The 13,155-nt window shown below is 45.6% G+C and overlaps 1 protein-coding gene across 2 annotated transcripts in view; it reads right to left on the bottom strand.

Moving 5' to 3' along the window:
• SMYD2 (SET and MYND domain containing 2) overlaps nt 1-10,793 on the bottom strand; it is a 57,326-nt gene extending 46,533 nt beyond the window's left edge. For both annotated transcript variants that reach the window (XM_032289223.1, XM_032289224.1), the window contains exon 1: nt 10,463-10,793. In XM_032289223.1, coding sequence (XP_032145114.1) covers nt 10,463-10,635 — 173 coding nt within the window. In that variant the 5' untranslated portion in view covers nt 10,636-10,793. The remainder of the gene's footprint in view (nt 1-10,462) is intronic.
• Between the last annotated feature and the right edge of the window lie 2,362 nt (nt 10,794-13,155).

The raw sequence follows: 13,155 nt of genomic DNA, 5'->3' as shown, positions 1-13,155 counted from the left end.
TGACTGGAAGAAAGGAAAAGAACACAACCCCCAAACCTTCCTGCCTTTTATACAGCATCTGCTGAAGCCTTACAAAGTTCAAGGAAATGGGGGATAAAATAAAAATGACTAAAAGCTGCTGGAAAATAAGTTCTGTGGTGGCAGGGATTCTTGTTCCTTTTCTTTGGTGTTGTTTTCCAGAACTACAGAACCCACTAAGTGCTCCATAAATACAAATGTTTATGAATAAGTTAAAAAATAGAATTCCTACCCGTAGGGCATATACTACTGGCTCATAAACGTCTCTTACTGTTGAGGTTTTAAGAATATATGAGGCTATCACTGTGAACAGCAACTGTCACTGTACCACAGTTGCAAGAAATTGACACACAAGAGAATTTTCAGTGGCAAATGAGCAGGTGTTTCCTATCCAAACAACACCAGAGTAAGAAAAATCACCATCTCATCAAAAATATGGACCAGTACCTACATCCCTGAAGAGTCTTTCTTGGTGCTCATAGATTAAAGAGAACACAGATTTCAACATAACTCCTTCCAAGTGCCAAGACCTGAAATCCCTGAGGTTTTTATTTGGCTCCAATAAAAACCTGTATCTTTTTGCACAGCCAGATTATTTTACCATGTCCCTCCCCCAAGATACGCTCAAGTCTTCAAGCCCTGTGTGAATTTCACTTCTCTAGCGAGTTGTCCTTGTTTCTCTTGTCTTCCATGGTGACTCTGTGTCCCCTGGGCACCAACACACCCTGTGCATCACAGTGCACTCGCTAAGACACAACTGTGTCTTTGTCATTATAACAAGCACTCATTTTCATCTCTAGGGACTATAAACTTGCTAAAAATAATCACTTACGAATTCTCAGATCCACTTTTTCTATAAAAGCTAGTCCAATCCATTTTAATAATATACATGCAATATTTCTACTTAGTCATCTGAAACCTTCCACTTCATGTACAAGAGTCGCTAGATTTTATGTTAATAAATTGACACAAGGAATCCCATACTATTTTTAAATTTTTGATTGAAGAAGAATCTGAGACACACAGCTGGATTCTCAGAGAATGTATGGACTAGAAAGATAACTTGTTTCCTGAACCTTCAAGACTTTTTTGTATTATTTTCCTGCTAAATTGCATATTTCTGTCCTTCAGAGAAGTCTTGAAGAGATCCGATTTCCTTCTGTTCTATTGTGTTGGTGTGAACGCCTTTGCAATTGAATAGGAAGCCGCAGAGGGTGGCAGGAACGAGTCAGCAGAAGTTACACAAAGTGAGGTGTGTGCTTTGTGACTGGTTAGAGCTCTAATGAGGCCAAGGTCATGGGTTCAACCCCTGAAAAGGCAGGTACTTCAGTTAATTCCCTGCTAAAGGACTGCACCCCTAAACTACTGCAGATTTCCTAGAAATCCAAAGAAGTACAGGTTGGGGATGTGGGTGGGCTAACAATGCGAGTTCCTGAGAGGGAAAGGAGACCTCCAAATGCCCTCCCTCCCACAAGTGTCAGAACAGACCACTCATGGGGGAAGGGGCCAGTGCAGGGGCCCCTGCCCTGAGACAGCTACAGAAAAATGCCAAGTGGGCAGGAGGATCAGAAGAGAAATGGAGGTCTGAATCTGCCAAGTACAATCAGGGTGCCTTGTTCTAGGTGTATCTAGTTCCCTTGTGATCATCAGGACATATATACACATATATTCAGATATGTAACCAAACCCACAGAGGAGCTGTCTGTGAGAAGAGAAGGAAAAGAGAGGGATCATTTTGAAAAATCAAACTTGCCTTGCACATAACAGATAAAAGCATACCTTGAACTCAGAGGTATGATAACCTCAACTGTACATCTGAGGTCCAAAAAAAAAAAAAAAAAAAAAAAAACGTGTGGATGGGGGGAGTGAATTTAGTTATTCATGACTCCAGGAAGATACAGCATACCTATAATTATTGACTGCTTCCTTCAAGGACAGAAAGAAAGTGACATAAAATAGTCATTATTTCATGCTTTTATGCTGACAGGGAAAAGAGGAGGGAATATTAACCTAAATTAAAAGCAGTAAACCTGGCTGGGCCTGGTGGCTCATGTCTGTAATCCCAGCACTTTGGGAGGCCGAGGTGGGTGAATCACAAAGTCAGAGTTCAAGACCAGCCCGGCCAACATGGTGAAACCCTGTCTCTACCAAAAATACAAAAAATTAGCCAGGTGTGGTAGTGCATGCCTGTAATCCCAGCTACTCAAGAGGCTGAGGCAGAGAATTGCTTGAATCTGGGAGACAGAGGTTGCAGTAAGCTGCACGCCAGCCTGGGCAACAGAGCAAGATTGTCTCAAAAAACAAAAACAAAAACCAAAGCAGTAAAGCCTAAAACACCCAAATACAAGTAGAAACTTCCTTTGCAATTCTCTAACTATATCAAATCCTAAAAGAGACAATTTTGCTGTTCTGAGTTCTCCCAAAGACTATTGTACTGAGTCGTGGATCTTCTCAAAGAAATTTGACATATGTTTACAAGAACCTTCTCACAGGTGATCTGCAACCTGTCTGTCCTACAGGTACACCAACCTGGGCCTCCCCCTATAGCTGCACCATAAATTCCATTTCCAGAACTCAGCAATTCAACTTCCGCTGAGAGAGATGCTGAAGAATGGATTTGGTTAAGTAAAAAAAAAAAAAAGACTATGGGCTGATGTTGCCCTATCACACGGTACAAAAACAAACCCTTTATATGCAGGTATAAAGGCTGAGATGACTAACTCTGGTTTAGTCCTAGTGTAATATTAAAAATATTCCAAGCCCACAAAAGGACCAAAGCCTCATGTTCTTTTTATGTTTTATTATATAATATTTCATACATAGAAAAGACTATGTGTAGCTCGTATGCAAATTTCAAAGCATTATAATAAAACCAACATGTCTAAGTCCATATCAGCGTAAGATACAGATATAAGACAGCTGAATCAATCATTTTTTAAAACTTTAAACAATTCTTTAAACAATGCATTCGTTTGCTAAATTACCTTTTGGGCAATTATCAATTGCTTTCAATCAAGGAGCTATCAGAGACGGATGAAGTCCCCAGCCTCTAGGGAACCACACAGTAGTAAAGTAGGGTTAAGGGCCCGGGTGAACAGCACTGTTGGTTCAGGCCACAGAGGATACAGGAAGATCACATGGGAACAGAAAGATTTGGTTCCATCCCTGAAGGTCATGAACTCTGGCCCTTAAGAAGCACTCAATAAATATTTGACAAAAAAGGTGTGAAAGAGAAACCGCTTAACTTCTCTAACACTTAGTTTCTTTCTACGTAAAATGGAATAAGGCCCTGTGTATATCAGCCATCCTTGGAAGGATCAAAATAAGAATGTATCTGGAAATGCTTTATGGGCTGCAAAGAGCAATATGATTTAAAGAAATGTCACTTCATACAGGATCTTCGGATTTTTTTTGATTGAGAGGATTCTGTACAATTGCTTTAGGGAGGGAAAGGTGTTAGATGGTGGTTTTAACTTGCCAGGGTTTGAATTTCACTTCAGGATATCCTGCTGTTATTCTATCTCTTTCATCTGAAATCGGTTCCAAACGTGCAGCCTGGTCACTGAGCCCCTATAAGCTATAACAGAAATTATGTTCCCCGCATATGAAAAATACGTGAGTTACAGCACCTGGCACATTTGAAGTCTTAAAGCATGGCTCCTTGCTGCAGCCGAAACAATTATGCTGAATGTAAAACGCAGAAAGGAGCCCTGATATCCTTGTAACATGGAAAATTCTGTTTTATTCCATTTCTCTCTATAACTACTTGTTTAATCTTACTAAAAGAATAGTAAAGTGTCTAAGCACTTTGGAGTGAGAAAAGGCTCTTTTCTGAAGAAGGTTTACCTGTGTAGGTATGTTATATTATTTCCATTAGGCTTTGCAAAATACTGAAAACTGATCCCAGACACCCATTATTATACTAGTGAACCCAAAGTTGAGAACTGCTGGTTGCAACTATGGGTCAACAGGCCACTTTAATGGTGACTCCACTGGTCAACAATTTCCAGTGTTTTCTTCCCAGTATCCATCCCTCTCTACAACATCCCTAAAATTATGATATTTCATCACACAATTTAATTAAGTTAGAAACATTTAGCCAGCAGACTTCACCACACAAGTATAAGTAAGAGAGCAGGCCAAGTATGGGGGCTCATGTCTGTAATCCCAGCACTTTGGGAGGACGAGGCAGGCGGATCACCAGGTCAGGAGTTCAAGACCAGCCTGGCCAACATGATGAAACACCACCTCTACTAAAAATACAAAAATCAGCCAGGCATGGTGGTGCCTGCCTGCAATCCCAGCTACTCAGCAGGCTGAGGCAGGAGAATCAATTGAACCTGGGAGGTGGAGGTTGCAGTGAGCCAAGATTGCGCCATTGCACTCTAGCCTGGGCAACAGAGTGAAACTCCATCTCAAAAAAAAAAAAAAAACCCAAACTCCAAAATAAAAAAAGAGATCAGGATGATTTTGATGGCTCACTATGTGCTAGGGTTGTATTGATTACCTGACTTTCTTCACCATCTCATTTAATTCTCAAGCCTAGCTTGGTAGGATGGGTATTAGTATGCATTTTTTTTTTTTTTTTGAGATGGAGGCTAGAGTGCAGTGGCATAATCTCAGCTCACTGCAACCTCTGCCTCCTGGGCTTCTAGGTTCAAGCAATTCTCCTGCCTCAGCCTCCCAAGTAGAGACTACAGGTGCAAGCCACCACACAGGGCTAATCTTTGTATTTTTAGTGGAGACGAGGTTTCACTGTGTTGGCTAGGCTGGTCTCAAACTTCTGACCTCAAGTGATCCACCAGCCTCGGCCTCCCAAAGTGCTGGGATTACAGGAGTGAGCCACCATGCCCAGCCTGCATTTTTTTATTTTTATTTTTTATGTGTTTAAGAGACAGGGTCTGACTTTGTCTCCCAAGCTGTAGTAAGCAATTTGGCTCACTGCTGCATCAACCTCCTGACTCCAGGGATCTTCCCACCTCAGCCTACCGAAGTGTAGCTAGAACTACAGGTCTGGGCTACCACGGCTGGCTAATTAAATAAAAAAATTTTTTTGTAGAGATGGGAGTCTTGCTATGTTGCCCAGGCAGGTCTCAAATTCCTGGCCTCAAGCAATCCTCCCACCTCAGCCTACCAAAGTGCTGGGATTAATGGCACTGGCAGCAGTATGCACATTTTACATATAAGGGAACCTGGCAGTTCAGAGAGGTTAATAAAGACAAACCATCAGGAAGGAATGAACCAGAATTCAAACCCAGTCCACCTGCCACAAAGTCCCTGCTTTGCAGCTTCTACTGACATAAGGTCATGCATCGTCTAACATTTCAGTCAACAGCAGACCATGTGAACAAAGGTGGTCCCATAAGATTATAATGCCATATTCTCACTGTGCCTTTTCTATGTTTAGATGTGTTTGGATACACAAATACTTGCCACTGTGTTACAATAGCTTACAGTATTCAGTACAGTAACACGCTGTACAGGTTTGTAGCCTAGGAGCAATAGGCTCTACCATACAGCCCAGGTGTGTAGTAAGCGCTGTCACGTAGCTTTGTATAAGTACACTCTAGCCTGCTGGCACAAGCTACCAAACTGCTTCACTAAGGCAATTCTTTGAACACATCCCTGTCATTAAGCTATGCATTAACGTCCATGAAAACCTTGAAATACTGAAATGCAGAAAGTGATAACAGTTATTTCCTTATCTAACATACAGATAGCTGAATTTTGTATTCTTTAATGGAAGTTTTTACAGGAAACGTTTTATGTATGTTTTAGTCTTACTACCTATTTTATAAAAATACATCTAAAAGGCCGGGCGCAGCGGCTCACCCCTGTAATCCCAGCACTTTGGGAGGCCAGGGCGGGCGGATCACGAGGTCAGGAGATGGAGACCATCTGGCCAACATGGTGAAACCCCGTTTCTGCTAAAATACAAAAAAGTACCCGGGCGTGGTGGCACACCCTGTAGTCCCAGCTATTTGAGAGGCTGAAGCAGGGGAATTGCTTGATCCCGGGAGGCAGAGGCTGCAGTGAGCCAGAGTCATGCTACTGCACTCCAGCCTGGTGACAGAGCAAGACTCTGTCTCAAAAAAAAAAAAAAAACATATAAAATAGAAGGGGAAACTCTTTATTAGAGCATATATTCAATTTTTTATTCAGAAAACATGATGATTTAAATACATGTGAAGCCATTTCTCCCCTGAGACAATTCTTAGCATTCCCAGGATAGTCAGAGTCGTAGCAGCCCTGGGGACAATGTCCCCTTCTCATGTACAGCTTCAGGCAGCCAGAACCATGGCTAGTTCAGAGAATTTCAAGAAAACAGCATCACAATTTCATGGCCCTTAATACTGATGAAGAGCAATTAAAGATTATTCTGCTGGTTTGATAAAACAAGAAGAAAGCTAAGATGAATACGCTAGAGAATAAATATGGGGGACATTAGGAAAAACGCCTTTATAATGAAAGCCGAGGTGGGCAGGTCACGAGGTCAAGAGAGTGAGACCATCCTGGCCAACATGGCCTGTCTCTACTAAAAATACAAAAATTAGCCAGGTATGGTGGTGCATCTGTGATCCCAGCTACTTGGGAGGCTGAGGCAGGAGAATCGCATGAACTCGGGAGGTAGAAGTTGCAGTGAGCTGAGATGGCGCTACTACACTCAAGCCTGGATGACAGAGCGAGACTCTATCACCAAAAAAAAAAAAAAAAAAAAAAGGCTGGGCATGGTGGCTCATGCCTGTAATCCCAGCACTTTGGGAGGCCAAGGCGGGTGGATCACGAAGTCAAGAGATCGAGACCATCCTGGTCAACATGGTGAAACCCCGTCTCTACTAAAAATACAGAAATTCAGCTGGGCATGGTGGCGTGTGCCTGTAATCCCAGCTACTCAGGAGGCTGAGGCAGGAGAATTGCCTGAACCCAGGAGGCGGAGGTTGCGGTGAGCCGAGATCGCGCCATTGCACTCCAGCCTGGGCAACAAGAGCAAAACTCTGTCTCAAAAAAAAAAAAAAGTCTAAAACTCAGTTTAAAATATAAAACACCTGGCCAGGTGCAGTGGCTCACGCCTGTCATCTTCAGGAGGCCCAGGCTAGCAGATCACCTGAGGTCCAGGAGTTCGAGCCCAGCCTGACCAACATGGAGAAACCCCATCTCAACTAAAAACACAAATTAGCCAGGTGTGGTGGCGCATGCCTTTGATCCCAGCTACTCAAGACACTGAGGCAGAAGAATCACTGGAATCCAGGAGGCAGAGGTTGCAGTGAGTTGAGATTGCACCACCGCATTTTAGCCTAGGCAACAAGAGTGAAACTCCATCTCAAATATATATATATATAATATCTGGAAAAAAAACCTTCCATATCTGGAAAAAAAACTTGTCAAAAAACAGTGATAAATGGTGAAACTGTGCATGTGTGTATGTGCGTATAAAGTGTATGTGTGTATAAAGTGTATCTGAGAGGTCTAAAAGGGACATCTCCCAGGTGGAAGACATTTATATATTATTAGGAGCTGCCTTCCAGTAGCTCAAACAAGATACACATCTTCTCCATGGCACCCACCAGACTGAGAAATGTGATACAAATTAAAAACTCCCCAAAACAAACCTTTGTCTGAATTGTCCTAACTACAAGAATCCTATTTTGTTGAAACTTAAGACATTTTCCATTATTTCTCAATTTATAGAATATACTTATTCCTAAAGAAATCACTTTTCTTTCCTTCAAAGAAAGTTAATCCTGATATAATTAATATGACATGGAGCTGGGCATGGTGGCTCACGACTGTAATCCCAGCACTTTGGGAGGCCAAGGCGGACAGATGAACCGAGGTAAGAAGTTCGAGACCAGCCTGACTAACATCGTGAAACCCCATCTGTACTAGAAATACAAAAATTAGCCGGGCGTAGTGGCAAGCACCCGTATCCCAGCTACTCGGGAGGCTGAAGCAGGGGAATCGCTTGAACCTGGGAAGCCGAGGTTGTAGTGAGCTGAAATCACGCCACCGCACTCCAACCTGGGTAACAGAGCAAGACCCTGTTTCCAAAAAAAAAAAAAAAAAAAAAAAAAAGACATGGAAATTCTTGGGTAGGTCATTTATCTTAAGCAGTATTGTTTACATTAAACTTCTGGCAAAAGAAAGGATAAGGGGTAGCTTTCTTTTGGGTGTGTGGGGCCGGGGGAGGCAGCAGATTTTGACCTGTATGTACGAACATTTGCAGAATTCTACTCTTAAATGAGGCTTTAAGGAGGAAAATACACATTCCCCTAGTACATCTGGACAGACTGATTTGTCCTAGGTCATATGCAAATTGTTGACAGAGGAACTGATGTTGAATCTATCAGATGATCTCACCACTAATTCTAAATGATTCAGATTTAATAGAAATCATAAAGTGGGGTACAAAGATATTTCTAATTGCATATGTATCATGAATATTATTTCTTTTGTATTATTTTAGTTGATTTTCAAATAACTCTTTGGGGAGAGAGAGGAAATAAACTATGGGTATTGAAGAAGTTCAGAGAAGTCAAAGAAGGGGTTTGCAAGTCGTAACATCACCCCATTGTAAGTTGCAGCCTGGTGAGGGACCCAAAGCAATAGTGAGTAACACTAATAAATGTCAATCAGAAAAATGAAACAACAAAAAGCCAGCAAACTCTGTCACATATGAGTGACAAAGGCTGAATGCTTTGTGAAGTTGCATCTGACCATCCATTAATGTTCTAAGGTTAGGGGTATGTGTAGTAGAAACAATTAGGAGACTTACAGCTAAAGAGAAGCATCTCTCTGTTCTTCTCATCCCTTCTAAACCCAGAGGGATTTGATCTTTAATTCACTGGGGGCGAGGACTGGCAACTACCCATATAAAGTAAGCACCTACTATGTGCCTGGCATCCACTCTCTTAGGCGATGGTTCCAGGAATTGCCAGGATCCCCGATGGAGGCTCCTTCTGTGCTGCCTGACCTGCTTTGCTCCTGCCACTGCAGACACCCACGCTGCTGCAGACTCCGAGCCACAGCAAGGCTCAGAAGATCAAGGGACCAGTCACAGCAGCCTTTTTAACTTTGGGAAAACCCAATGCTCACTTCACTCAAACGTTGCAAAGTGGTGCCATGACCCTTTAGCTCTTGGCTCACCAATTCAAAGAGCCACATCACATACAGCCCTTAAGCTGCCCACGGCATGATTCCGTGTCTAGTTCCTTTCCAGGTCCCCCCAAGCGGAAGACAGTTCTGGCAGGGAGTCTGGGCAAGATTACTATAATATTTAGCCTTTGTCCCTTCTTTTGCTACGTCTTATTGTAGAATAAGGCATACAGGTCTGAGAGATTGAGTATGCTGGACTTGAGACCTGTACTCAAAAGGTCCCTGCAGGACCGCACGTCAGCTTAATCCAGCCTAGGAATCTCCATTTCAAAGATGAAGAAACTGAGGTTCAAAGAAAGCAAAGCGAGGTCTCTACTCAGTACTGGAAGGCCTGATGTAAACTTAACCCCAACGCCATGCCTCCTGCCTTAGTAAATTTACTGAGCACCTAACCAGTGAGAAATAGGTGGAAGTGAATGAGGCCAGATTTCACCCCCTTCGCTACTGGTGTGAATGGATATAGGTAACCCCACTTCCTCTCTGGGCTTTAGTTTTCTCATTCATTAAATGAAAGACAGGATTGAATTGGTGATTTCTAATGTGCATTTCAACTCTGAAACTCTCATAAAAGTTGAGGATATAATCAGGTGTTCGTATGTGCAAATATAGGTTTATCATACATACATACGGTATATTACAATGAAATATCACTACCAACCACACATCTTGCCCAGTCCCTCCCTGCGACCATGTTTTCCTAATCCCAAACCAAAACCGGACACTTCTTATCCTTACAGCCCCTCAGAATCCAGAGGGTGTGGTCAGTGCCGGCTTGCGTCCCTCCAAACACCTATGTCCTCGTTCTTTAACATGTGCATGTACTTTACAAGACAAATACTAAGTCATTAAATTCCTTGGAAGAAAAGGCCAATCTGAGGCAGGGCTGGACTGTGGGGAAGAGAACACACCGCAGGAAGCATAAGTTAACGGTGACAGCCCGTGGCTGCCCAAATTTGGGGATCTGCTACCAATGCACAGAGAGGGCAGTGTGTGCCCAGGCTTGGAACAAGCCTGGCTCGGAGCCCACATCTGAGGGCAGGAAACTACACTCCCGGGTTTGCGCATCCTGCGTGAGTAACTGAAAACGTGCAGTGCAGGGCATGCGGCGGGCACCGGTCCAGTTTCCTCCCGCACGTGGCGCCGGGCGTGAAGCTGCAGCGCGGGGCCTCCTCCCCTCCCCGCCCCCAGTCTGGCTGCCGGCGCTAGGACCTCGCGAGCCGCGCGCACTTCCTGGCGCCGCGGTCCAAGCCTCCCGCGCCGCGCCCCCGGCTCCCGCCCGCCGCCGCCCTACCTGGCGAAGCAGTATTCGCAGTGGTTGCCCCGCTCGTTGACTGTGAGCACGTAGGCGTAGGCCGGGCAGGAGAACAGCAAATCCCCCACCTGGAAGGGCTCCAGAGCCCGCAGCCCCCGGCCCTTGCCCGGGCTGCAGAAGCGCTCCAGGCCGCCGAGGCCCTCGGCCCACATAGTGGTGGCTGGGCGCGGGCGCCGGCTGTGCCCGAGCGGCGGCTCGCGGCGAGCTGCTATGGGAGACGCGTCACCCAAAGCTGCGGGGGGCGGGGTGGGAGCCGCCCGGCGGACGCGGCGGCTTCCCGCTCCCCGCTCCCCGGAAGGGACGGCGGCCCCGCCCGGGCCTCGCGCGCCCCCGTGGGGAGAGGGACGGGCCCGGCAGCCCCGCCCCGCGCCGGACCCTCGGCGGCCGCCCTACGCGCGCTCCGGGCCGTTTCCGGTGTGGCTGCTACAAAGAGCCGCAGCCTTTGCAGCTTCGGCGAGGAGGGCGTGAGGCGTGTGCGCCTACGCGGCGTCTCCACGGAACGAGCGGGACGCGCCCTCCTCCCCGGTGGGCGGAAGGGGGTCACCTGCGGGGGGCAGGTATCCAAGGACCACCCCTAGACGGTCGGCCTGGCCCGAAGGATGACCCGCCCCTGGTAAATAGAAGGGGGCGAAGCCGGCTCCCAACCTTACATTCACTTGCCCTTGTAAAGACCCTAGAGGGAGTGAACGAGGAACGCCAAGGAGAAAGGGGCAGAGGGAAACCACGTTAGAGAAGTTTGGTGTGCCGAGGGTTGAAGTGTGCTTTTCCAAGGTTAGAGGTTTTTAAACCTGGCTTTAATGGGAACGTAGTTTGCCCTCTGCTCCTCTAGAGGAATTACTTGGACGGAAGAGGAAATGAACCGGCCAGCCCAGCTCTCCAATATTGCACGCTGCGAACCTTGCCTTCAAGGAATTTAGGCTGTTGGGGGATAATGCGCTAGTTTGCAGTGGTTCTCGTGTGCTTGGCCACCCACCAACTGTGATCTTAGAAAAGTCACTTGGGTTAGGAGTCACTTAGAGGATTTAAAGCCCACAAAACCTGAAACGTAAATCCTATATCCATGCATGCTGTTCCTTTTCATATGAGAAAGGAAAATAGAATTCGTGTTCCACATAGGATATGCGAAGACTGGAATTGATGTACATTCAGTAAAGACTAAAATTGTGACGAGATCATTTAGCAGAAAACACTACTTCAAACTAGGACCTCAGTTACCTCTGTAAGTTCAGGACTTGTTTAGCAAAGGTAAAGGATGAATTTGATTTGGAGGTGTAAGATCAGTGGAATTTTTGGTATTTCAGTAAAATGTCTTTATCAGCTGGGTGTGGTGGCTCAGCTCTGTAATCCCAACACTGTGGGAGGCCAAGGTGGGAGGATCACTTGAGCCCAGGAACTGGAGAGTTGGAGACCAGCTTGGGCAACGTAGAGACACCGGCTCTGGGGGGAAGGAGTGGATATTAACCACCTCTCAAGTGGTGCTGATTGCTTGAGCATGGGAAGTCAAGGCTGCAGTGAGCTGTAATGACTCCAGTATCCTCCAGCCTGGGTGACAGAGCAAGGACTTTGTCTCAAAAGAAACAAAAAAAGTCCTTATTAGTGGCAAACTGAATAAGCCTCTAATCCCTCTTCAAGGAAAGGACCTTAAAATAGTATTTTCATTTATGCATTTTAAGAAACATCGACAGGCCGGGCGCGGTGGCTCAAGCCTGTAATCCCAGCACTTTGGGAGGCCGAGGCGGGTGGATCACGAGGTCAAGAGATCGAGACCATCCTGGTCAACATGGTGAAACCCCGTCTCTACTAAAAATACAAAAAATTAGCTGGGCATGGTGGCGCGTGCCTGTAATCCCAGCTACTCAGGAGGCTGAGGCAGGAGAATTGCCTGAACCCAGGAGGCGGAGGTTGCGGTGAGCCGAGATCGCGCCATTGCACTCCAGCCTGGGTAACATGAGTGAAACTCCGTCCCAAAAAAAAAAAGAAACATCGACTATGTGGCCAGGCACTGGGGTTCAAGATGGACAAAAGGTAGTCCTAGGTCCTTGCATTTGGCACACTCAAGTTTGATAATACCATTAGTTATTGAGTACTGTGGACCAGGCATTATACTCCACCATTAAACACATTATCTCATTTAATCTTTACAACAGCCTAATGAGTAGGTATTATGCCTTCATTCCCAACATTAGGAAGGAAAGTCGACCCAGAAGGAATGATTTCCAAGGCCACATGATAAATTGCAGAATTTGGTTTCCAAATCCATGCTCCTAACCATAGTGTTTTGCTGCAGAAACACAGTTCACTCAGATAAGCACAATTACGGTGGCTTGTACAAAACGTTTTGTAGGAGTACAGGCAGGGAGTGACAGATTTAGCCTGGGAAACAGTCAAGACAGGCATCAGATTCAAGTAGCATTAGAGCTGAGCCTGGAGGATGGACAGGATTTTGCAAGTGGAGGTGGGAGAAGTTTTCTGGGCAGAGAACTCCATACAAAGACAGAAGACCCTGAAAGAACAGAGCTTGTAGTTGGGTCCTCCTGAGCATCTGGAGGAGAGGACAGGAAATGGGGCAGGAACAGCTGAAGGGCGTCTTCTCCAGAAGTGAGTTTTGTCCCAGAGGCCATGGGAAAGGCAGTGAAAGTGTTTAAGCAGAGGGGTGCCACACTGAGTCCAGT

This window comes from Sapajus apella, unplaced genomic scaffold (genome assembly GCF_009761245.1).
Source record: "Sapajus apella isolate SASKATOON/1434 unplaced genomic scaffold, GSC_monkey_1.0 scaffold22, whole genome shotgun sequence".
Lineage (NCBI taxonomy): Eukaryota > Metazoa > Chordata > Mammalia > Primates > Cebidae > Sapajus > Sapajus apella.
This window is presented reverse-complemented; position numbering and strand designations above follow the sequence as displayed.